Below are 27,626 nucleotides of genomic sequence, written 5' to 3' on the forward strand. Positions count from 1 at the left end.
ACTTCTCAGGTACATAATTTAGGGGGTTTAAATAGCTAATTGATGACATTTTATTAAGACTTTCTTGGTGAGGAAAAGAAAATCATTAATTCTGGTTTAGGGTTTTTAGCTTTTTTTGTTTGCTGTACACCATCCCATAAAATTATTTATGGGTCATTATTTATGTACATGTATGTCTTCTTGCGCCAAGGGGTTAAAGTACATCTACCGCCAGGATTGTAGACCAAGCACACTGACAGGCCCTCTGCAGGATCTGCTCCTCTAAGCTCCCTTTGCACTTGTTTTTTAAGAATTAAATGCTATTAACACCTATGGAGCCTGAGCCCCTCACTCATTTGCATAATAAAAGTTTTTTTTTTGTAAACCAGGGCATAAGAAAAGAGCAGATCCTGTCAGAGGGGGTACACACCAATATGTCAGTGTGCTTGGTTTCTAAGCTTTCATCCTGATGGTAGATGTCCTTTAATGTCTTTGGCTCTCTGGATACATAATGGTAAGAAAACCAAAAAACAAAACTCAGAGATAACCACAATGGATCTAAGTAAATATCTCTGTACTCCTATAAATAAAACAAATGTCTTAATTTAAAATTTTATTACAAAGATAAAAAAATACTGATATTTCTACTGTATGTGACCTATTTAATACAACAGTGGTATACATTATATACAGCACAACAGGAATCCAGTTAAAATCAGTTGCTACACCGGAAAAAATGTAAACCGTAACTAGGAAGCGCATTCACCCAGTGTTCAATACTCATTGTGACAAGACTACAAGGAAGGGCAAATCTGTGTTACCCAAATACAGTTTTCCTTGGTGCTCATAGACGTCACTTATTGCCCATGTTACACTTCCGTCTGGATCATGAAAGCTGTCCACTATTTCTCCATATTCATTTAATTCAAGGAATAAGCCGTGCTTCTTCAGCAGGATGCTGTACGCCCACAGTGGTGTTATCTAGAGCAAAGAAGAAGAAAAAAAGCACTGATATTGTCCATCAAATCCCCTGAATATTCTGACTCCTTATTGACACTGGACACAGACATTGAGAGCTCACCAAGAGCAGCAAATAGTAATCAAGATTTATCATTGGTGAGGCAAACTGCACTATGTGCACCAGATTACTGAAGTGCACCAGAACCTGCACAGAGCGCCCCTCCAGGTGCACAGTCTTGTGTTGTGGCGGATACATGGAAATAATGCTTTAATGTATAAAACACATGTATTCAAAATAGGATGTTTCCAAGCCAGACATTACTGCCAACAGGCTCTTTGCATCAAAAGGCGATTTTTACAACCCTTAGTCCAATACTTCATTTTTTTTTGTCCTACCGATCTCTAAATGAGTATACATAGCTTAAAAAATGAACTGCACGTACAGGTTTTTTTTCCAGCTTCCCGAAACACCCCTTTAAACATTGAAAAGGAAACCTAATTCTTTTGATGTAATAAAGTACATTTCAAACTCCTCTTCCCCTACAGTAAGCAGTGCATTTGAAGGTCCATGTACATATGACCAATAAGGATAGGAGACGAAGGCTTAAAGAGAACCTGGCATCAGTGACAACCCATATAATCACACAGAATCTTTTATGTTGAATCGGTTTATTGGAAAAATCTTTTTGTGTCCCGACTAACAACAAGTCCTCCCTATATCACCTAAAAATTGCTTCCAGTGGGGCACTGTACCTTAATTACAGCCATTTTTCTGATATGCAAATTAGCTTTTCTGACTCTCCTGAGGAGAAGAGTCAGATACCAGGGAGCCACGCCCCATTATTGTGACTGACAGCTCTTTGTCTCTTCAATCCCTGCTCTGCCTCCTTGTACTAAGGGACTGTTTGCTAATATTCAACTACAGACATATAAAGCTCTATGTTCAGATGGGAAATGGTGTCAATTTTTTTCTACACAGTGTCAGTGACATCATCGCAGGTACTTCACACTTCTAAGAATAGCAAACTGTATACCATGTATGGGATTACATGAGATCTCTCCATCCTCCATGGAAGCTGCTGTGGGGTAGAAGTCCATGGAGGCTGCTGTGACTTCATGTGGTCAGATACATGTATGGGATACTGTTTGCTATTATTAAGAAGCTAAAGGACCTGGGTTGATGTCACTCTGGTAACATGACATGAACTGTGACCAGTAAGGAGGCATAAGTCATGGGGAGGAGTAGATGGGAGGGGCCGGTCGAGCAGGACACACACCTATCCGATGCCAGGAAATATAAGATAAAGGGTGATTTATGTGGATGCAAGCCAAACAATTTTTAGCTAAAAGAAGGGGTCAGTAATTAGAGCTCTATAGGAACATGTCACTGCCTGTATATGTGTAAATTTGGTGACAGGTTCCCTTTAACAGTAAACTATACATCCATAAAAATTGAGGTAACATCAGTATAGAAACAAATGCAAAGAAGTATATGTGGCTGTGTACACAGGAGTGCTACTAGGGAGGAGGGGAAATTGTCTGCCATTTAGCGGGTATGCCTTGACAAGTTTTTGGGGGCGTGCAGTTATGGAGAAAGAAGATGATGGAATGAGACAACATAATCATAAAGCATGTTACGGGGTAATGGTATGACATAGCAGAGGGATCCCTCACTACCTGGCTGTTACAAAATATTGAGCTATGTGATTCGCAAAGGACTGTTACCGGAGGCAAGCCCTGGTCTGTGGCCATCTTAAGAGTAAATGTCTTATAGAAATTGTGCGTCAAGACTTAGGACCTAATGTGAACACGGTAGCTCTAATGAATAGAAGAAAGACACACACATAAAAGACATGAATTCAACAGCTACAACTATCTGGCCGCCTAGCCTCCACAAAGGTTCCTGAAACCCTGAGATTCCTTAAATGTTAACCATGGGCCTCAGACAAGTATCTCTCATGGGCATACCGACACCTGCTCCTCCATACGGGATAGGACCAGCATCTCCTGAATCCACTCTGAGATGGTAGGACAGAAAGCCTAACGCCTGTGTCAGGGAATAACCGCTCTGGCTGCAATTAGACAAAATCTTAGTAGATCTTTTTTTTGGAGACCTATGGGTCCCAAAAGGATCGATAGCAAAGCCAAGTCAGGAGAGACAGTCACTTGATTACCTGTGATCTGCTTGTATGATGCAGAATTGCTGCAAGACAGGTCCACCAGATATGCAGCATATCTCCCTAATCTGTGCTACAGTGCCAACAGGAGTCTGAGACAGAAGGAAAGGCCAGATGCAGCACCGCCAGCACCCTGTACCACCTAGACAAAATCATGTAACCTTTCTCTTGGGGAGCACTGGCAGAAGACAATTTATAAGTGAAGAGGAAAGAATGTTGCCAGTCTTCCTCTAATATGAGTGTACCTATCTCTCAATCCCCGCCCCTGACAAATGGAATATTCACTATTTCTGTGCCCCTTGAGTAAATCTGTGAGATGATATGAGCTGAGGGGGAAGCTCAGCGGAACATGACCTCAAATGCAGTGGGAGAATCAGCAAATGCCGCGGCTAGTTATGAAGGATCGAAATTGAGAATACTCAGACAATGACGGCTTAGGAGCAGTGAGGCGTGGATGAAATTCTTCAAGAGGTGCTAGGGGGGAACCCCTGTAATACATTGCACATCCTAGCCCAGGCTAAGAAAGAGAACTTAGACATTCCCAGGGGGAACCCAGGGTTCCATAATATCGGTGTTAAGGAATAGATGAGCAGTCGCCACTTCCTCAGAGCTTCCCTCAAAAAGATTGCCTGTGGGCGGGGCGGAGATGGATTCAGGCGGAATCCACAGCAGTATCAGAGAGTGTACTTGCTCCAGAGATACCCACTGCAAGAGATTAAAAGCTCCTCCCTAGCACCCAACTCCAGTGTCTACCAAAGTGCCACCTGGAAGGATGCAAGTGCGAATGGAAATTTAATTAGACCCATATCCAAGAAGGAAGGGAAATAATGTGGGGGCTGTCATGGTCACTAGTGGAAACCGAATTACCGGTAAAACTAATTCCATATTTCCACCACGTTCCATGACGGCCCCCACCTGGAGATTTACCAGATTATGTCATTATTAGGCCAAGGTCTAAGGCCAAGAGGGAATCCGGATTGTAGGAAGTCTAGAATTTGGGCTATATTTGGGTTACCCTGTGAAGGAGGATGTTCCCACACCAAGTAGAGAATTTCTTCCAGATTTTCAAATAGATGGCATTTGTCACTGGTTTTCTACTTGCTTGGATGGTGCTAATAACATCAGTAGAGAGGCCCTTGGTCGATAGGAATGCCCTCTCAGGATACAGGCTGTGAGTTTTAGTTGTCAAACATGTTGGACAACTGCAGGAGAAGTGGACCCTGCAAGAGAAGATCTTGACGGCAAGGCAGATGAATTGGACTGTCTATAGATAGTTTCTGAATGACCGGGAACCAGCTTCTTTTTGCCCAGTTAGGTGCAATAAGGATCATTTGGACTGGTTGGGACCTCAGTCTCTGTAAAACTTTGGGAATCACGGGTAAGGCATAAACTAACCCTGTTCCCCAAGAGAGGCTGAAGGCAACTAGACCTATAGGAGAGCCCCTGGGGTCAAGGGAAAAGAATTGAGAGGATTTCTTGTTTAGGTAGATTGCAAAGAGATCTAACACTGGAGTTCCCCAGTGACAACAGATCTCCCTGAAGTCCTCTGGGTTTAGGGACCATTCGTTTGGGTCTAATGTAACCCAACTCAAAAAGTCTGCTTGTACATTCTCTGTACCCTAGAGGTGTATTGCAGAAAGGGAAAGAAGATATGTTTCTGCCCGTCTGAAGATCTGCTGAGATGAGATGTCAAGCTTCTTGATTTTGTGCCCCCTTGCCTGCGAAGGTATGCTACTGCGGTCGTGTTGTCGGACAGAACTCTGACATGTTGGTCTCTTATGGGTAGGTGAATCTGTTTGAGTGTTTCTAGAACCGATTTTAGTTCTCGAAAGTTTGAGGATCTGTATTGAGTCTGACTGTCCCACTGACCTTGGAGATAGTGGCCTGCTAGTACTGCCCCCCAACCTCTTAGATTTACGTCTGTTTGTATAGCAAGGACTGGGGTAGGGTTCCACCACACTCCTTTCCCTAAATTTTGGGGATCCCTCCACCATGATAGGGAATGTTTGACCAAGAGGGGAATTTTTACCTTGAGGTCTAGATGAGATGATTATGAGGTCAAGCCTGCATAATCCTTTTGTGGTTTTGCGCCCAAGCTACACACTGGATACATGACGTCAGGAGACCTAGAAGGCTTAGGGCTGCTCGGATGCTGCAAGAATTCTTTTTCTGAAAAAGACTTACCTTTTGTCTTAATTTTTGAACCTTTTCTTGTGGTAGAAAGGAAATTTGTTTCGTAGAATCTAGTCTTACTCCTAGGAACCTTTTTACTTTCTCTGGATTTAGATCTGATTTCTCCCAGTTTATTATCCAGCCTAGGTTTTGGAGAAGGCCTAAAGAAACCCGAATATGAGCCCTTAGTTCTGACTCTGTCTTGGCAATTAATAAGAGATCGTCTAAGTAGGGTACTATCACTATATCCCTCATTCCACTACCTCAACCCTTATTTTGGTAAATATACGAGGGGCCGGGGATAATGGACTGCAAATCTGATATACCTTTGGTGATCTTGGCAGATAGGGACGTGATAATACGCGTCTTTGAGGTCTATTGTACAGAGAAAATAGTTCTGACCTATTAGTGGTGTTGCTGATTTTATTGATTCCATTTTGAAATGTTTGTGTCTGATAAACCGGTTTAGTTTTTTTAGGTTTATAATTAAATCGGTAAGACCCGTTGGGTTTCTTTACAAGAAATAGAGGGGAATAAAATCCTTCCCCTTTCTCTGTCTCCTGTACTGGAACAATCACATCCGTTTGACTTAGCTGCTGAATGTTGGTCCAGAGTTGGAGATTCTGGTTTCTGGAAAATTTTTGTGAAATCTGGAAATTTTGTGGGGGAATTTGGAGAAATTCTATTCTGTACCCTGTTTGGATGATCTGGAGTATCCAAGGACTTGGGGCGATTTCTTCCCATTTGGCCACAAAGTAAGAAAGTCTCCCCCCCACCTGAAAGTTATTGTTTTTTCTGCTTGTGGTCAGGGTTAGAGAAGTAACCACGACCTGCCCCCCCCCTTTCGCATAGCTCCATCTCCCCGTTTTGCCTTTGCCCCTGAATGGAGCTTTTTCTTTCCTGGAAGCACGAAAGGGAAAGGAAGGTTTTTCAGGAAGGGGTTTATTTATTGGGAATCCTTTCTTCCTATCTGCAGCTTTTTCTAGAATTTAGTCTAGTTCGCTGCCAAACACAAAATCTCCTTGGAAGGGGATGCCACAGAGCATAGTTTTTGATTTAACATCGCCCTACTGCTTTAACCAGAGGGATCTCCGGACAGAGTTGGTCAGGGCCACCTATTTTGCCGAAAAGCTCAAAGCCTCCGCCGAAGCATCAGCAAGAAAAGCCATGGCAGATTTAAGGAGGGGCATATATTTTATGATGGATTCCCTAGAAGTTTTATTTATAAGGTGTGATTCCATCTCTGAAAGCCAGAAAAAAAAGGGTCCTGGAGACAGATGTAGAGCCAATATTTGTTTTTATATTTAAGGAAGACCTCTCCCAAGCCCTTTTTAAAAGAGCATCCGCCTTAGGGTCGAGAGGGTTTTTGAGTTGGGCACCGTCTTCAAGCGGGAGGTCGGTTCTTTTAACTACCTTTGTGAACTGAACTTCCACTTTAGGTACCGAATCCCATAATGCATTCTCCTCAAACTGTAATCTGTTACAGAATTCTTTAGGAACTGAAATTTTTCTTTCAGGATCCTTCCATTCCTCTAATACCAAGTCTTTCAGGCCTCCAAAGAGGTCATTTTGAACCGAAGTAGGTTCTGCAATGTCCTCTATCTCTAATGTACTTCTTAGGACCTTTAGCAAATTATCTAGGTCTTCAGACATAAATATTTTGTGTGCCCCTGATCTTTAGAATGTACTTCTTCTAGGTCTTCCTCTGGTCTTTCACTTACGCACCTAGAAGGAATGTTCGAATCTTGATCTGAGGAGGAGGACTGGACATACCTAATTTTCTTTCTAGGTGGTTCAGGTAAATGGGCGGCAATAGAGGACGATACTTCCTCTTTAATTGCAGTTCTTATATCATCCATTAAGGATGATCTTTCCTCCTTTAGAATTTTTGTTAAGCAGTCTGGGCATAAACTTTTTCTATAATCCTCAGACATTTTTGCACTACATAAGCCACATCTTTTAGAGGGTTTTTTAGTGCGTTTTTCTCGCTCTCTCTCTCTCTGTTCTTTCTCTTTAGGTTCTTTTTGTTCTTTTCCCTGAGAAAGCATACATGATAACAGTCAATATTAGGACAGATATGAGATGTATGTGTGAGAGGGAGAGGGATCAGCCCAGGGCTCGTACTTACGGGTACCAGGACCTGATACAGGTTGGATGCATCGTCAGCCATGTTGCTGGGAGCACTGGAGCCACCGAAAGATTGATTCCAGGACCCTTCCCCCTGAAGACTGACACCCGGACAGCCGAATGCCAGCATCCAAGATGAGAGAAGGCCCCGGCCGGCTGGTACCGCATTCTCTTCCTCCATTGTGTATATCTTAAGCTGTTACGTAGGATGATTGTAACATGACCAAGGTCCAGAAATAAAGCATGAAGTTTTATCTTATAACGATTTGGGTACAAGTGTCCTGTTTGCTGGATCAACAATCAACACAGTTTTAACTATTGATGCACCTTGCAGATGACTTTCCTGGGTGGTTGGCATCTCTAACTAATTAAACACTTGACGTAAAGTGTCTAGTACAGTGATGGCTAACCTATGACACGCGTGTCAGTGCTGACACGCCTAGCCATTTTCAGTGACACGCGGCCGCCAGAGAGCTAAGTTTCATCCTCGGCTCCTACACGGCCAGGTGCAGTAGCCGGGAGGCTGAGAGATTGTCATGCACTGAGCTCACAGCACTTCCTCCTCCTCTTCCTCCACCGGGCCGGCCTCTCCCCCTGTGTGAGCTGTGCCTTGTGTCTCCAGTCAGCACAGGTATCATCCCGGGGCTGAGCACCAGGAGAGGGGACCTTACCATCAACTCCAGAAACTCCTCTGCAGCTCCTGATAATTTTGCTGGGGGGAGTTGTTGTGGTAGGTCACATCTACACTGACCATCTCCACAGCAGGGATGAGGGAGGACAACCACTCCTATCATACAGTGAGTAATGTCAGTGACTGTATGATATAAGACATCTGGGCTTGTGTGTCAGTTTTGTGATGTACAAGCCCTGAAATAATCACAACGCCTTGCAAATCGTCAGACATTGCGATTATTTTGCTCCTCATGAAGGAGATGCAGACAGCGGCGCCTGCGACTCACTATAACCTGTGAACTTTCATGACGAAGTTTGCAGGTTACTAAGCATTTCCACACGTGTCTGATTGTAACGATCTATTACATTGTGCGATTTGCACATTGTAATAAATAGATGATGTGGAAAATCCCCATATACTGCTATACTGTAGTATGGAAGTACATGGTAGGATCAATAAGACAACCTGGGGTTAAAGTACCCTAGAAGTTAAATAATTATACATATTTGTTATTTAAACTATAAATATCACAAAATTATGTTTTTTTTTCTCAAGGTGACACCCCACTCGAGTTATGCTCGGTTTTTTGGCGAATTTGACACACCAAGCTCAAAAGGTTGCCCATCACTGGTCTAGTAGCATGGAAGGCTTGATTAATTCAAGATGTCTGCGTATTAATATGTTCTTGCGCCGTCCCCCGTTTTCCCGATTGTCTAGCTGTTCTGTTAGAAACTGAAGTTGATAATAGTGGGTAGATAAAGCTTTGTCGTGTGCATCAAGGCGGTCTTGGAGGGAAGATTGTTGCAATTCTGATGAGGACACTCTGGTGTCAAGTTGCTAGACTTCCTCTCTCAGTACGTTCTATTCTGCAGCAGATGATTGTTCTAGCTCTCCATGTAATCCCTGGTGGGAATTGTGCGTAGGTGAGAGGGCTCCCTGTTCCCGAGAAAATAAAACATGTTGTACATAGACATCTCCTAAAGGTGTAGGGGTATACATTTGGCTCAGTCTCTGTATGTGGCAGGCCACTCTTCCCCAACATCTGACCTCAAAGTAGGCGAGTGTGGATGGGATGCACGTGCCCCCGCAGCGCCAAGAAGAGAGGAAGGGGAGCCTCCAGGGGGCCGTGTTAGCTGCTCCTACACCACGCCTGCCCACAAGGGGCCCGGGGCTTGGTGATGCATATTGCTGTCTGCTGGCTTTTGATGTAAGTGAAGAAGGCTCACAGTGTGTTCCAAATGGCATGGGGGAGGAGTCTGCATGAGGGGTTTCCCTGATTGCCAGGAGATGATCTGGTGGAGTGGTACATGGTGGGGTGGAGGGCTCCTCTCTGCAGGGTCCACTCTCCTAGCCTCCCCCATGGGGCTCCCATTGGAGAATGTTGGCCCACTGTCTTCCTAGGCAGCTTCCGGATGACCCTGCTATGGGCCACCGAGTGATCCGGAGTGGGGGTACATATGAGGTGACTTGTCGCCAGCGGCTTTGGTGCTGCGTCTGCCGGTGGTGAGGAAGGCTCTCAGGGTGGAGAGCTCCAGAAAGAGGAACAGGATAAGGGTATTGCTGGGTCCTAGGGCACCCCTTTCTTTTTGCACCCATCATGGGTAAGAAGCCGGATGGCTGGTGAGCATAGGGAAAGCCATGGGTAGTAGAAGGAGCTTCACAAGGCTGCGTGCGCTCTCCTCCATGGCTACGATACGCCCTCCACACAGAATATTTTAGAGGTCTTTAAACATGTTCCACTGATGCCTATGTGAAATTAGAGCCCCCATTCTTCTAAAAATGACTTTTATTGATATCCTCTGTACCAGTCATGTATGCGGGGAGCTGCAGTATACCGTCCAGCTACCCCGCCCTCCTCAATGAGGCTGACACTGCTAACCTGCTAAGCTAAATAGAATTCCTAAGGGTGGGTCAGCAGGTGAGAGAAATAGTTCTGCATTTCTTAAATCTGCTATATCATTTGAAGGATTGGCCACTTTACCACATGTTTTTATAATGTGTATGTAAGTGTGAGGAGCAGAATATTAGGAAATTTACCAATATACTGAGGGACAAAGAGGAGAGTGGCAAAAACAAGAGAGAATAAGCTGCAAGGAATGCAGAGGGCAGAAGAGGAGCCAGGTAAGGAGAGGATTAATTTATTTGTCTACTCTGGGGGGTATGAATAGAGGCATCAGTGGAACATGTATAAATGGTTCTGTGTAGTTTATGGGTTGGGGTCCCTTGTGTCAGGTTCTCTTGAACTCTTTACAGACCTAGATAATATTTGGCTTAATAATTCCTCTCCATGAGCAGAGGAAATATTGTCTGCTCTGCTTGGAGTACCGTATATACTTGAGTATAAGCCGACCCGAGTATAAGCCGAGACCCCTAATTTCAACACAAAAAATGGGAAAACCTATTGACTCGAGTATAAGCCGAGGGTGGGAAATGCATTGGTTACAGCCTCCCAGTATATAGTCTGCCAGCCCCAGTAGCATACAGCCTGCCCAACCCCTGTAGTAGGAAAAAAAATAACACTGTACTCATCTTTCCGACGTCCCCCATAGGTCCTCTTCTGTCTCAGACTGTCTCAGACAGAAGAGGACCTATGGGTGACGTCAGAAAGGTGAGTTTTGTCTTTAGGTTTTTAGTTGACTCGAGTATAAGCCGAGTTAGGGTTTTTGAGCACAAAGTTTGTGCTGAAAAACTAGGCTTATACTCGAGTATATAAGGTATTTTGTTTCTGAGGTGGTATTTATAGTACATTAGCAGATTAATCAGTGCTGTATCTGGAGAGGGGATCCCCTCTCTTCTAAATCAATGAATGGGAAGGTCAATGGTTTTATTTATGCACCACAGAACAACATCAGAGTTGAACACAAGACACAAGCTCAAACATACCTTGACAATAGACTTCTTAAGAGCAGGATAAGGAGCAATTGCATCCAGGAACGGAGGGAAGAATCTAGGAAAGCGTGTGGTTGACATGCCAACTCTGTAAGTGCCCACTGTAGAAATCCTGATATTATCCGGGTAGCCCGGCAAATTGTCCACAAATACTTCCTTCATTCCTGCTTTACTACCTGCTAACCAGTAGCTAAACAGGCAGAACAAAAATAAACAAAACAAAATAAGAAAAAACTGTAAAAGTAGCATGCCATTTGCTTTTTAAAAGGAAATTTATCATTAACTGCAATGAAAATTAAACTGAACATACTCACCTATTGTCCTCTTCATTGTGATCCTGCTGCTGGTCTTCTTCAAGCTTGACAGGTCGGAATTGCCAGAAAATACTGGGAGAGGGAGGTGACATCATGCAAGAGGTGTGAATAATTAGATATCGCTTTCCCGCGCTCCAGTCTTTTTTTCAGGCGATCCTGATATGTCATGCTCGAAGATGACAAGTACTAGGGTCAAGATGAAGAGGACAATAGGTGAGTATGTTCAGTTTGATTTTCATTGAAGTTAGTGGTAGATTTCCTTTAAGAGAAATTTTATAGGAAATCACAGTGTAGTTTCAGATCAACCCCCCCCCCCCCTAATAATCAACTTCAGAGACTATAGAAGGAGGGTAGACCTAGGTGTCCTCAAAATGTTTTTTTACACAGATCTGTGCGCATTTACACTACAATGTTATGATAAATATAGATTTCTTTATGCAACTCTTATTACATTTATAGTAATCTTCACTGTAGATATCTATGTTTAATAAATATGAATAGGATGCCAAATTTTCATTTTAACCAGAGATTGTAATCCAGTCTGTGATGTAAATGGGATGACTGCTGTGAAGGAAACCCCCAAAGAGATAACAAATTATGTCAGTCATTTATTAGGCCGAACAACCAGAGAGTTAAGGGTACATAATTTAGTAATTTTATTTAATATACAGTGGATGTGGGATGCGTATATCAAATAAACACATTTTATAAGGCATCATCAATTTCATAAAAACCATTAAAACCCACTATGGGGTCTACACATACAAAATGAAATGGACACACACAGACTGGGGATGAGTTACATTTATTATACAAAAATGTGTATAGTGTGGTGCTAAATAAGTAAAACCAAGCTGAATGGTATATAACTTAATAAATAACAATAATACAGATATAATACTGGGTAACGCAGCCTGAATATACAATATAAAGAAATTTTGGTGGTATTACTTCCGTTTTATTACCCGTCATTTTAAATTGTATATCCAGGCTGCACTACCCAGTATTATATCTGAAATATTGTTATGTATTATATTTATTATATAATCTATCATATTATTATATTTATACCATACAGCTTGGTTTTACTTATTTAGTACCACCCTTAGTCATCTTTGTAATAATATAAAGTAGATAGTAACAGCGTGACCACCGTTAAAGGAAAATTTACCGTAAGATTCTGGAGATGCTGGTCTCTGCTATTAGTATATACTCCTCCCCTGGGGATAAAGCTAATCCATTAGCCATATAGAGATCAGACAGTAACGTTTTTGCTTCTCTCCTTACTGGATCATAGCAGATTAACCGCCCCTTATGATTTGTTTCCAACACCTGAAAAATATCATAATTAGAAAACTAAATAAATCTATTAACTAAGCCCAAAAGGGCACACACTGTGGAATGCTGCTCCATTATTCACTTTAAGTGGGCAATTATAATGAGAGCGACCTGTCAACAGGGCAGGCACCAGCACTGGGCATACCCAGGCAGGGGCCGGGCCCAGAGCTGCTTGGGGGGCCCACATAAGGAATCCATGGGGGTGAGGAGAGGATGCATCTAGTAAATCCTTAAGGTGAGGGGGCTTTATATAAAATAACCATGAGGGGGCTGTTTGGGATGATAAACTAGGGAATATTTTCAGGAGCAGGAGACTGCTTTAGTTTCTTAATTTTTAATGCCACCATGTGAATTCACTGCAAAAGGGCCCACTGAGGCTCTGTCGCCCAGGGGCCTACTGAAACCTGGAGCCAACCATGTCTGTCAATCAACTGTGTGGGGAAAGCTGGTGGGAGATCGAACCCAATAAACAAATAGGTGTTGAATTATCAGGACCTGCATGACATGAACTAATCACAATTCCCTGTGCTATATCTATACACCACTGAACATTCACAGTTTTTGTGATCAGCATGGCATAAAATTGTATACAAGTGCAGACAGCCACTGAATATGTCAGGAAAAGAGGAAAGAAAAAAGCTTCATTTGGAGATGCAGCTGTATATGATTGACTTGATAAAGCTTTTTTCTTTCCTCTTTTACTCTAGGGTGCCACAGTATATAAACACAGTGGTTATATGTAATAGTATCACTGTAGATATAAAGTATTACACACAATGTATTTGTTTCACTTTTGATATAATAGTAAATATATGAATTTGTGATAAAAAGAAAAAAAGTTTGTATAACAGGAAATTATGTCACTAAGAGATGGGTGTATATATATGTGCATGTGCACACTCTATGTATGCTTGACAAAGATTCATTGTGAATCGAAATGTTGCAGTTTTTTCTATGCCTGTGTGAATAAAAGTTTAACCTTTTTCATCATATTGGATGCTGTGGCCTACTCTCCTTTTTTTGATGGGGGCACTGGCTACTGGGGGCACTGTAACTGATGGGATGCAGTGGCTACTGGGGGCACGGTGGCTGTTGGGGGGGGCAGTCGCTACTGGAGGGCACTGTGGCTGCAAGGGGAGTGCTGGGGCTAACGGGGGGGGGGGCTTTGTGGCTACTAATGGGCAGTGACGATTAGGGGAAAAGGCTGATTGTAATGGTAATTCTGTATAAATGTAACTATTAAACAGCTCAAGTAGATATATTTACGCAGTAATAAAATGACATTTTGCCCCTTAAAAAGGGTTATTTAAAAAAATAAACATGTACTAGCCACCGTGGTCCCTCACAGTGTCCTGCGTTGCCAACTCTCCGATCTGTTTGAACAAAAAGGGGCACTTGAGCCATGCTGCATTCACTTTCCGGCCGACTGAGGTGGCCAACCTCGCCCACCCGTCCTTCATGATATAACACTGGGAATAGGGACCGGTGGGTCTCAGACAACTCTTTTAAAGCAACCATGTGGCTGATGTGATACCCATGGAAAATTTGTTTGACACCCCTGCTCTACATCTAGAGGAAAGGCGGTCACCATAGATAGTGATTCTTTACTGTAAGAGCAGAGTGAGTACAGAACTCTTTAAATGTGTTTAAGAGGAGCTTCATGTCTTTCTTGAAAGACAAAATGTCATATGTTATGGAACAAGGCATTTTTTTAAATTGATGTTGATGCAGCGAGTAATTCTGACTATACTGGGGCCAGGAAGGGATTTTTACATAAACTGGGCCAATTGGTCTTTTTCCCTACCTCTGGAACAAGACTATGATTTAACCTGCATCTTTTCTGAACCTCATTTTGTATAAATTCTAATTGGACAACTTAAAGGAAACCCCGTCATCAAGAACAGGCAAAATAAACCTTACTCACAATCCACTATGCTTTTGCAGCACCAAGCGTAAAGGGGGACAAGTTTCTTGAATATACGCAGGATAACAAAATAAAACATTCTCTAAATCACAGCTAGTGACAAAAATACAGTATTTCACAAATATAATTCATACCTGTCTCTATTAGACCTGGTGTACACAATTTTGATTGCCCCTAGTTTCCGACCCTGTATCATCAGACTTTAGGGACGGCAGCCATCTTGCCTGACACTGTGGAGAGCTGAGCTCCTCTCTCTCTCTACTCCCTGCAGCGGCCCCTCCCCCTTGCATTCCAGGACGAGCTCACACTGCTACACCATCTTCCTGCCGGCAAGCAACAGCTGCCAGAGGAGGACCTACAAGCTAGAGGCAGATCAGATCTGTGTTTATAAACCTGTACCCTGTTAATCTAAGCACATTGTCAGCAGACTGTATCTCACAACCCTACAGGGATAATGTGTTTACTCAGAGAGTCCACACCTACACTCTGGGATTTTACACTGACCATCACTGAGCAGCAATAAAACTGAGTAAAATGGTAAAGCAAGGGGTTAAAAATGATCACACTACAGATACAGGCACTTCCTGCTGGCAAGTAGCACTGTGCAGAGTTTACTCTAGGAGCTACAGACAAGATAAGGTCTTTATACTAGGGAAGGGGGAGGCCTAGCAGAGATAACTGTGTTTGTTATAGGCGAGATAGAAGAGCTGGAGTTTGTCATTGTGTGTTATTTCCATCTCCTGTCTCTGATCTGTCCCGTCTCTCATTATCTATTTGTCATATATTAGTAGACTGTTCAGAAGCTAAATGAAAGTGTAGATAAACCCAGTACCATGATAATATAAGCACATTATCAGCACACAACATCTCATAGCACAGAGGAATCATTAAGTGTTTTATTAAAGAGTTCCCACCCACACTCTGAAATTTTACAATGAGTATGACAGAGTGAACAAAAAACAGCAATAAAACTTGTAAATTGTAAATTAAAGGGTTACAACTGATCTTTGTTGTGTAAACATCACTAGAGGATTGAAATTTGAGAACATTCTTTCATGAGCAAAACCCTTTAATGTATACTGCCTCAGTGGGGCGGACTTCTAACCCTTTAACAGCAGGTATTACTGGTGTGAAGGGCAAATTTCTGGTGGCAGGTCTTCTTTAAAGAGGACCTGTCACCCCCAAAAAAGACTGCCATCCAAACAGCCTCCCATAATCCTCTCCCCAGCCCCTTTCTATATATGCTCAATGTATGTTGGGAAAGTTATAATAAATGTTCCTAAAAGATCTGACCTCTTACCAAATAAGAGGTCGGATCCACGAATCTCCTGCGCAGGCAGTCCGGTATATTCATGAGGGGGCCGCCACTCCTCTGTATGGTCTGGCCAACACTAGACACCACGCCCCTTTGTTTCACTTCTTGCACACTCTTAGTGGGGGGGTCAGAGAAGATGTGGCCGCGCCAAACTGATAGCGGATGCAGCCACGCCGTGCTTGTGGACAGCACCTATGGGGGATTTACTGCGCATCCGAATATCTATCAGTTTGGAGCGGCTGCATCGCGGAAAACCAGCAGTGATTGCGCAATATATGCGATGCCATTGCCTTCTCTGACCCCCCTCCCCAACCCCCCACGAGAAGTGCGAGACGTGAAACAGAGGGGCGTGGTGGACAAGTGTTGGGGGAGTGTCGGCCAGCGCATACAGAGGAGTGCCGCCCCCCTGATGAATATACTCGACTGCCAGCGCAGGAGATACATGGATCTGACCTCTTACTTGGAAGAGGTCAGATCTTTTAGGAACATTTATTACAACTTTCCCAACATACATTAAAATGAATTTAGCATTTATAGAAAAGGGCTGGGGAGAGGATTATGGGCTGGCATGTTTGGATGGGGGTCTTTTTGGGGGTGACAGGTCCTCTTTAAGATGTGACATTCATGATGGCAGTTTGGAGAATGCTACATAATATGGAAATGAAAGTAGAGATTACCTCATATCTATGATGTTGTCTGCCCCATTTGTTACTTGAATCTGTGAAATATATAGTGCCATTGCTTGACAACTCAAGTCCATTTAGAAACCTAAAAGGAAGTCCATCGACTCCTATAAAACAATAAAATAGAGTCAAGGATAAAATGCTCATAATATCTGTAACTAAAAAGTAAGATAAAGGCTCAAAAATTATTTTTCCTAGTATTATGCTAATCACCTTCTTCATTTGAGATCAGGAGATGTTTCTCTCCAGTTTGTGGATGCACCCTGTATAATCCGTAGTAGGAATCTGCCACAATTAGATATCCATAACTGTCCATTCGAACACCATGTGGGCGACCACACACTGGTTCATATTCAGGGGTGCCTTCAAACAGGAAAAAAATAAGAGTAATAAACATTCCCATATATACATATTGTTCTTTATAAGACTCCAGATACATTATATTAAATATAAATCACTTAATGCCAAATTTCCCATGTGTATGCCCCTGTATGCAGAAAACCTAAATAGAATGTGAAATGACCCTTTTGTAGAGCTGCATGTTCTGTATAGTGTTGGTAAATTTCTGCTGCAGTAAGGAGCATGCCCAAATATTTATCACAACACGTTTGCATGGGGACCCTATTACACCTCTATTCAACACAGAGCTCTGTCATGGATGTACACATGAGAATACATACTCATTTCTCGCTCTCCAACTTCAAAAATCCATAACTTTTTCATTTTTACGTGTACAGACTTGTGTGAGGGCTTATTTTGTGCGTAACAAATTTTACTTTCCCGTGATGTTATTTATTTTAACATGCTGTGTACTGCGAAGCTGAAAAAATATTCCAATTGTGGAAAAATTGAAAAAAAAAACGCACGTGCGTCACGTTCTTGTGGGCTCAGTTTTTACGACTTTCACTCTTCGCTCCAAATAACACACCTACTTTATTCTTTGGTTCGGTGCGATCGCGGTGATACCAAATTTATATAGGTTTTATTGTGTTTTAATACATTTTCAAAAATTAAACGAATGTGTACAAAAAAAGAAAAAAATTTTGCCATCTTCTGACGCTAATAACTTTTTCATACTTTGGCGCACGTTGGAGATGTGTGAGGGGTCATTTTTTGTGAAATGAGGCGACGTTTTCATTGCTACCATTTTGAGGTCTGTGCGACATTTTGATCATTTTTTATGTTATGTAAAAAGGTGTAAAAGTCGCATTTTGGACATTTGGGCGCCATTTCTCGCCTCGGAGGTCACCGCCGCCCGTAACCGTTTTTTTTATTTTGATAGATCGGGCTTTTTGGGACGCGGCGATACCTAATATGTTTGTGATTTTTACTGTATATTATGTTTTATATCCGTTCTAGGGAAAGGGGGGTGATTTGAACTTTTAATATTTTATTAATTTTTTTTTTATTTTTTAAACTTTTTTTTTCTTTTTTTTTTTCACTATTTTTTAGACCATCTAGGGTACATTAACCCTAGATGGTCAGATCGCTCCTACCATATACTGCAATACTACATTTCAATGTATGGCAATATATGGCATTTTTGCAGGTCATACATTACAATGAGCCACTGGCTCATTGTAACGAACCTGCATAAGCCATATAGCCTCGTGTCAAAAGAAGACCCGAGGCTACCACGGTAACCGATCGCCGCCCCCCGATGACTTTGCCGGCGGTGTTGAAAGGGTTAATAGCCGCGATCGGTGCAAGGGGTTAAAGACTTGCCAAAAACTAGCTTACATGCCTTACTCCATGATCACAATTCTCATCTCCCTGGGTCCCTACCCCCTGCTAATACTATGCTAGCAGCGGCATGCAGGGTGCGGGGTAGCAGTGCCAAAACGGCAGATAACAATTTAGATGTTGCGGTGGCAGCTACTGCAACATCTAATGCAATTTTTGAGTGCCATCTGCATGGAAAAACAACGAGGGAACTAATGAAGGTCCCCAGGCTTATTAGACCCTACCAGAAGTTATCTAAGGTTCATCAATAAATTCTATGAACCTCTAAATAGTGGCATTAAAAATTTCAACTTAGTTTACCAACAGCAAGCGGTGATATGGCCCTGATCAGGGTTGTGGAGTCGGAATAAAATGAACCGACTCGGACTCCAAAAATATATCATAAATTGTTACAATTAGTTCACTGCAGCATGTGCTGAATATTCGTTTAATCAAAATGTAGGGATATTATGGAATGTCCTAGAAATGTCTGTTCTATTCCTGATCTAAGGATGTAGGCTTTTAGTTGAGATGAATGTGGATGCATTCTCCCTACACATAAGAGGTAAAGGAATGTCTGCACTTATAGAACTTAGAACTGCTAGAGTGATAAAAAAAACTGGATTAGGGCAAGATTGCCCAGTGTATGTTCTATATGTATAAAGCTTTCTGCTTTAGTTTGCTTTTCCTCATGTTAATGTTTGTAGAATCTGATGGATTCTATACACTATACATACTGACTGTCCATGAGGCAATTCCTTAATATCCTGAAATTGTTAGGGATGTTTCCCATGTGGTTACTGGATTGCCACCAACCCAAGTCGGTCTAGAGAAGTTGTTCTCTAGCCTTAAATAATAAGGTTAAACTTGAGGTCATATATGAAGGAGGATCTGATGGAGGCAATACTATTCCTTAGAACAAATTCAAAGACCCACTAAACAAATACGATGCAATACATTTTTGTTGAAAACATTTTTTCCACATAGAACTATAGCTTTAATAAATTGGAACTATGCAAAACACTAAGGTTGTATTCCAATAGATTTTATGTTCTACATAAATGGCTTGGTTACTGTATCAAATGGTGATAACAAGCCTTATAATTACTGTAAAAGTATCACTTAAAGGGAACCGGTCTCCTCATTTTCACCAAAGACAGGTTACAGAAGCCCATTACAGCTGGATTGCAAATATGTATTTCTGCCTTTTCTGTGCATTTGCGTTACAATATAATTGTGTGTTTTATTTTACCTTGCACCTTGGCAGAATACTGCTCTAAATCTCAGGTTTGTTTTGGTTTGGATGCCTTTAAAAAAAAACATGTGACTTGTCTGGGCTGCTCATTCCTCAGCTATAAGCCCCCATCTTTGTGCTCCCCCACTTATGTCAGCTCACCAGCTATGAGCTTTCTCCTTGTGTGAGTGAAAGAGCGGGAGGGAGGAGCTGTACAGGTGCACAAATGTGGGGGCTGAGAGCTGAGGAGTGAGTGAGCAGCACAGATAAGGTGCTTTTTTTTTTTTTTTTTAATGCAGCCAAACCAAAACAAACCCTGGGGACTTAAAACATGATTCTGTCAGATTGCAAGGAAAGTTAAATCACAAAATTATATTGTAATGCAAATGCACAGAAAGAGCTGAAAGACAGCTTTGCAATCCTTTAGTGAAAATAAGGTCCCTGGTGACAGGTTCCCTTTAAACACGTCCCATGTATGTGGGAGTTGGAGTTCGGGTTATTGTGGAGTCAGAGGTTTGGCTTTCCAACTGCAAGGCCCTGATGGCTATGATAATAGATAAAGTAGGAGTTATGGCTTTCAATGGTGTGGATAAAGAAAAAAGAAAACACACAAAACATTCTTAGAGATTTTGGCCCATAACAAAACAGGCACCAAGGTAGACCACATCTACTAGCTGACATTTTCAGAGTTTCTGTACCTTCTCCATCAAATAATGGCCAAAAAAAATCTGTTTAAATGAAGCCTACAAATAGGAGGAGAAAAATCAGTACCAAAACCACCTCCCAATGGGACTTCAATAGAAGACCATAGTCTGCAACTCACATATTCCAAGATGACTCTGCTACAATATAGGGCATGCTAGACAGTGGAAATAAATTGTCAAAAATCTGTGTAAAATCCACATTTGTGAACCACATTTTAAAACAGTTTAGTCTAAATGTTCACTGCATACAATTTATTATCAGCAAAACTACCACAATATGTTTTCACAAAATCCTATTTTGTCAGTTTTCCTGCACCATCAGCAGCAACACAAGGTTATAAAAGTTGTTGTATGGACTCACCACATTGGGAAATATTCTTCCCCATCTGAGTTATAAATTTGAGCTGTTCTCCATGAATCATCCACAGCTTTCCATCCACCGTGCCAGTATAAAGGTTTCCTATACATTTTATCGCCATAGATAAAGGGTAACATGAGATCACAACAGCTATGGGTAGTGAATTATAGTAACAATTCCATTGTGTAGGCTGAGCATTGGTCTTTTAAGTTTAAAGACTATGTGCACTTTCGTATTTTAGAGAAATCAAAAAACACATATGGTTCTAGGCTCCTGTAGTAATATAGGATGTACTTAACACCTTAAAAGGACACCTGTCATCAAGTCTTTGTCACTATTTCTGTCACCACTAACTGTTGGAGCAGCTCACAAGGATCCCATAACAGCCTTTATCTAGTCAATTCATACTTTGATCATTGTAAAATCATCTTTTCTTTATTATTTTATTATTTCTTTATTATGTAAATAGGTACATGAAGAGAAAGTGATGTCACCCCTGAGTTACTCCTCTCCTGCTCATGTCTGTGTGTAATGTATAGTAAAGCATTGCTAGTGCCTGTGCTTTATCTGCTGACATGTTCTCCTGTACACATGTGTGAGACACAGTCATCAGCGACATGTTCTCTTCTCCTACACACATCATACACCTCACAATTCTGTGAATAGGGTCTTACTTGTTTGGTGGGAAAATGCCTTTAATTTTATGCCATGCATTAAAAAATAATTTCTAAGTTGCAGCTTTTACATTCTGGGTTTTGGTGGTGGGGTATGGCCTAGCTCTGGCCACAGGTTATCTGCTGTATGATACTAATAATGCCAGAAAAATACCAGTCGCCATCTTCTGCACTTTCTAAAACATTTTTTATTACTTGATAGAGAGTTGTCTATGTTTAAATATAAACTTATATTCTATATGCTCCGATGGACGTTAAAATATACAGGGTGTGAATCAATTAATTGCAGTTGAGTCCACCCCGATATCATTCAGACTACAGGGGACATCACCCAGCAGTCTGCAAGTCTCACGCACACACGCGGACAGTTTCCATGAGAGCCGGAGTGCGGCTGCAAGACTTAAGACTGCCAGCAGTCTGAATGATATCAGGGTGGACATGGCTACAATTAAAATATACAGGGCGTGAATAAATTATCAGCTATCGGAGCTAGGAGGCACTGAGGTTTCAGCTCATTAGCATATAGAATATAAGTTTATATTTCATCATAGACAACTCCCTATCAAGTAATAGAAAGTGTTTTAGAAAGTGCAGAAGATGGCGAGTTATAGGCATCTACCATGACTATACCTGATGGCAGAGGGAATCTGTCAGTAGTTTTGGCCATACAAAGCTTCAGACACAGTTAGGCATTGGCCCTGGAGATCTGTGTGACCACACCCTTTGGACCACACCCGTTGTTAGCAGTGACTGGACTAGTGAAGTTCTAATGCTTTATGCACTGTGCTGCGCCACAGCTCATCCCCTGCTACATTTAGACGCTCTTTCAGGATTTTGATTGGATACTTAGGGCAGTCACTCAGACTCTTCAGACAGAAAGCTCTTTAGGCTAAAAGGCCCACCCAGAGCAGTTGCTGGAAACCTGAATTCAGGCTGCATTCACATTACGTTTTGAAACGCAATAGAACAGCTGTGGAGATGAGATTTGCCTTGTTACATTGCAATAACATTTATGTTTACAAAATACAATGGGGCAGATTTACTTATCCGGTCCATTCGCAATCCAGCGGCGCGTTCTCTGCGGTTGATTCGAGTCCCGCCGGGATTCATTAAGGCAGTTCCTCCGCCGTCTACCAGGTGGCACTGCTGCGCTGAAGAGCAACGGAACACACTCAAGTTCACCGGCCTATTCCTAGTGAAGGTAAGTGCAAACTCCGCAACACTTTTTTTTTTTTTTTTTAAATGCGGTGGTTTTTCCGAATCCGTCGGGTTTTCATACGGCCAAGGCCCCCCGATTTCTGTCACATGCATGCCAGCGCCGATGCGCCAAAATCCGATCGCGTGCGCCAAAATCCCGGGGCAATTCAGGGGAAATCGGCGCAAATCAGAAATATTCGGGTAACACGTCCGGAAAACGCAAATCGGGCCCTTAGTAAATGACCCCCAATGTGTCTACACATAGTTAACATTCAATTAACATTGTTTTTACAAAACTCAAATATGAATACAATGCAATTAGTCAAATTTCTTCTCCACAGCTGTTGTATTGTGTTTGAAAATGCAATGTAAACGTCACATGTGAATGCAACCTAGAAGTGCACTTTCATAGTTCTTCTGCTACTTCCACACACACAAATTAATGATTACAGAGATCTCCAGAGCCAATACTTAGCACGGTTTGTAGTTTATTATAGTCAAAATGTATGATGGATTCCCTTTAAAAATGAGAGGGGCTAGGCATGGTGAGAAGCAAAACTGAATCTTACTCTGACAAATGGTAGGAAATTCTCTCATATATCCCTACAAATTCTTTATAAATACAAAAGGATGGCAAAGGTTTAAAGGGATCTTCCGGACTACCTAGAAAACCCCTCAGAGGCTGTAGCAAAAAAAAAATTAGGAAAAAGTATCCACCTTCAGAACTTCTAGTAGGGCTGTATATGGGCTTCTAGTAGGGCTGTGTATGAATACACAGATCTCCAAGACTGCAGCCAAAAACATGGCCTACAGCTTTGCATGGTCAAGACAAATTCCTTTGGAACAACTAATAAGAGACAATGAAACATTTAGACTAACACCTCCATTATCTTCACCTTCATGATCACTGGTAAAGGACTCTGGGCCTTTCAGCTCTCCATAAAACTGTCTTTTGCCATGATGCAGCTTTCTGTTTACCGCCAATGGTCCCACTAAAGATGGCGGCTTTTCAAAACTGAATAGATTAAAAAAAGAAATGTATTATTATTATACATTTTTCAGTGAGAGAATCAGAGGCACCAATGTGCAGCTATTGATATGTTGTGCCTCAAATTAGACCTAAAAATTGGCTAAAAACATACAAATTAGAGCCAAGTAAATAGTAAGTTTGTGTGTGTGTTTTGTTTGTTTGTGGACTACTTACGTGAGGGGCTCTGGGTCAATTGGTGAAGGTAGCAAATATATTCCCATAAAAGCAGCGAGACACGCTGCAGAAAACCCCCACTTCAGAAGCCTGTAATATGAAGATGTAGAGAACTCAATAAATAAGACTGCAACAATGACAAACTTTTACAGTACAGGCGTTCCCCAGGTTATGTACAAGATAGATTCTTTAGGTTTGTTATTAAAGGGGTTTTCCCACCGAACAAGTTAAGCCCTATCCACAAGATAGGGCCTATCTTGCTGCTTGGTGGGGGTCTCAGTGATGACACTACCACAGATCACGAGAACAAGGTACCAGGTCCCTCTGTTGGACCCCTTTATGCTCCCGGAAATGTGTGAAACAGATGGCCACACTCGGCAATCTCCATCAGCTCCACAGAGATGAATGGAGCAGAATGGCTACGACTGGCCGTCTAATCCAATACTCTTGGTGAACAATGAGGGATCCGACGGAGGTACCCTGGACCCCATCCAACCCCTGTGGGGGTCTCATCACTGAGACTCCCACCAATCAGCAAATTAGGATGTGGATAGGGACTAACTTGCTTGGTGGGAAAACCCCTTTAGGTTGAATTTGTATGTATATTGGGATAGAATTTATAACTCCAGACAAAATTTTTCTTTGGACCAGTGACAATTGGATTTTTCACATTTTGTGCTGTCATGGGAACAAGGATCATCAATAAAGTTTCATTGCAGACACATTACAGCTGATCATTGCAGCCTAGGACTAAAGTAAAGCATCCAGGAGCTTCACCAGAGGTCACAGTAGGCAGAGGGGTCTGTCTGTAACTAGGGGTTGTCTGTAAGTTGGGCATTATTAAAGGAAATCTACCATTTGCTTTTATGCATTATGAACCAAACATACCTTAAGAATGCTGTAGCAACACTGATGCAGAAACATATCTTGTTTAATCCCTAAACTGAGTGGTTCTGTTGAAAAAACTATTATAACATTATGATAATAAGGTTAAGACGCTCCTGTGGCTGCCTGGCGCTCTCTTCACCCTAATTTCACACTGATTCAGCCTTGTCCTGCCCAGCAAAAGCCAAGAATACGTCATCACTGTGTTGTCCCTGACAGGCAGTAGTAATCAATCGCTGCACCATCCCCCAGCTGCTGTTTATAAGTCATCCAGCTCAGGTTTATTAGTCCTGTCTGGACAGTTCAGGCAGCTCTTTTATGTACAGCACACAGCTTTCCCAATTTCCTAAATGTTATAAATGTTTATAACTTATGTTTCTGCATCAGTGTAGCTACAGCATTTTTCTCAAGATATGTTTTGGGTTTTTTTTTTTTGCATTGTAAACCAAAGATTGTAGTTTTTCTTTAAGGGGGTGACTGCTTGCATTTGGATTCTAATTTAAGAGAACTCAACTGATCAAGATTAGAAGGGTTGTAGAGGGGCGAACGCAATGGACATCAAGAGTCCTTCATGGTTGGGTCGAGTGCCATGGCATCTATCTGGGATAAGACACTAATTCTCTACACAATTTCAGTATAAATGTCATGCAACACAATAGAGGATTATGTCTTATGGCTGTGGATGTTATGGCTCGGACTCAAAGACATTATGACAACAGGCGGTGAATAGATGTGTTGCCCATAAAATCTACAACTTGTGAGCCTTCTGTAACAGCAATAGAACTGTACTGTCCCACTGTACCAAAGGGACCACCAGTGGGCCCAGGCTCTATAACATAATGGCCACATGAACCACTTCAGGACTAAATACATGGTGGTACAGACCCGAGGGTGCATTCACACGTGGAGCATGAGCATGATTTCGATATCTCTCAGAATTCTGAAATGTGATGCTCAGTTCACACCTTCATCGGGGCTTTTACTTTTCACCCACGGTGACAAGTTTCTTAAATGTACTCAGGATAACACAATAAACCAAAATTTGTGGAGAGTGACTGGGTCCTCAACTGACTTAGGCAAATATTATAAAAAAAAAAAAAGGCCTTAGAGCGGCCTCACTAAGTGCCATTGGTCAGAAAAAGTGATATAATAATAAAGATACTTGATTTTATCTCTTAAAAGGTTTGAGAATACCACTGCACACAAAGAGTTATTAAAAATCTAGTGAGTAGAGCCTGTAGATAACACAATAACACATTCTCTAATTCACTGTTATTAACAAAAATACTGCATTTCACAGATATAACCTGTCTCCAACCTGTCTCTATCACTCCTGGTGTACACCATTTCAGTTGCCTCTAGACATGACCCTGAAACTTCTGACTTAGGGTTGAGAATGCTGTAGTTATACTGATGCACAAGCATATCTTGTTTAATCCCTGAGTTGAGTGGTTTTAGGATCTTGGGAAAGCTGGATTGCCTTCAGCTTACATGTTACACAGAGCTGTCTGCACAGTCCTGACAGGACAAATCGACCTGAGCTGGATCACTCATGCACAGCAAATGGGGGATGGTGCAGCGATTGATTACTTTTGCCTGTCAGGCACAACACAGTGATTACATTATTCTCAGAAGCAGTGCATAACTAAAGTAAGAGGGAAAGAGCCAGAGCCAGGCACAGAACCTGTCACCGGATTTTCTTGGGATCTTTTCCCAAGATCTTCAGGGATCTGCGGACTATGGCTTCACACGTCTGTATTTTACAGATTCATCATGATAGTATCCATTTGGGGACATGTATCATTGCTCTCTTTTGCAACTTTTTGTGCAGTTTTTCGCAGTTTGCAACTTTTTAGGTGCAGAATCAAGCAGTGTACCAAAGTTATCTGCCTCAAGGATTTAGTGCAGTGTGCTATATTTATCTTTGTAGCCTAGATGTTTGTTCAACTTGTGAGACTTTTGGGATCTAAAATTGTCCCATTCTTGCGCCTAATAAGTCCCAAAACAGAGCATGCTAGACCCAGGCTTACTTTTGGGGGCTACTATTTGGAACTAAAAAGATGCACATGTAACCAAAAGTTGCAAAAGTGAGACTAAACAGGCAACACATCACATGTATCACAAGGGGAAAAACTGAAGATGCATTGCAATGATTAAGTAGGCCAACTTCAGGAAACTTGGAAAAGTGGCACCCAAAAAACTATGATTCATGTGCCCCAGTGACTTCAATGATTGCCCAATTATTTTTCACAGACCATGGATCCATCATAAAGCACTCATATACTTTAGATATAGACTGTAATTGTAGTCTATGGGGGAGATTTATCATACGACGGTCATCCGATCATGCATAGTTTTGAGTAAAAATCACCAAACATTCAGAGGTGAGCGGATGAAGGTTTTATAAAAGTGCGCAGGCGCTGGGCCCCATTGCTGCCCTACTCGGTTGGCGGCCATGCGTTGGTGTAGTCGCGCAGACCATAAGAATACTATTATTTTAGTGCTTATAGGCTACAAGACTGGCATAGAAGCACTGGAAAATCTCCATGGAATTCACAGAACATTATTTTATATACTGGTGATGAAAGCAGCAGATTACAGGAGACTGAATGCTATAGCAGAGCCATCTTGTCTCCTCAGACCACTGGAAACATCAGGTAATACTGAAAGTTACCAATCTGCAGGGATATTCCATGCAAGCGGATACAAAGTATTCACACTAGCAGGTTTTCTGCAGAGATATCAGGGCGGTAAAATGTTACAACTATAAAGCACTAAAGCGGACCCTTAAGCTGGCGCTTCCCGTCAGTGCGGGCATGTCTATTACAGGTAACGCACCGTGTGCACATGCCATCGCGGCTTCTCCCCTCACCCCAGCCCGCTTACATGTTCTCCCGGAGAGCAGATGACGTTGCGCCCTCTCTGTGCGGTGACTCCCGGCCGCGGCAGCTGCACAACCCCACACGTCCGAGTAGAGGGGGAGGAGCCGGGGTCACCTAGAGTGCACGGCCCGATCCGCCCGCTGTCACCTGCCGCAGTGCTCGGCTCCCCCGGATCATGGACGGCATCAGAGTCTGTCTCTTTCCTTTCCCCGTCT

The 27,626-nt window shown here is 42.2% G+C and overlaps 1 protein-coding gene across 2 annotated transcripts; it reads right to left on the minus strand.

The window, feature by feature from the left end:
* Nucleotides 1–579: 579 nt before the first annotated feature.
* LOC140126790 (adipocyte plasma membrane-associated protein-like) lies at nt 580–27,626 on the minus strand. Of its 2 annotated transcripts, none has more exons than XM_072146637.1 (9): nt 27,416–27,626; nt 23,645–23,734; nt 23,337–23,455; nt 20,573–20,671; nt 16,765–16,914; nt 16,546–16,658; nt 12,463–12,623; nt 10,972–11,167; nt 580–960 (listed from the first exon to the last, which is right to left on the minus strand). In XM_072146637.1, coding segments are annotated over exons 1-9 (1,131 nt in total). In that variant the 5' UTR covers nt 27,418–27,626; the 3' UTR covers nt 580–759. The 2 variants fall into 2 exon arrangements, with proteins under 2 accessions (XP_072002738.1, XP_072002737.1); XM_072146636.1 differs by having other exon boundaries at nt 27,368–27,626.

This window comes from Engystomops pustulosus, chromosome 4 (genome assembly GCF_040894005.1).
Source record: "Engystomops pustulosus chromosome 4, aEngPut4.maternal, whole genome shotgun sequence".
NCBI classification, from domain to species: domain Eukaryota; kingdom Metazoa; phylum Chordata; class Amphibia; order Anura; family Leptodactylidae; genus Engystomops; species Engystomops pustulosus.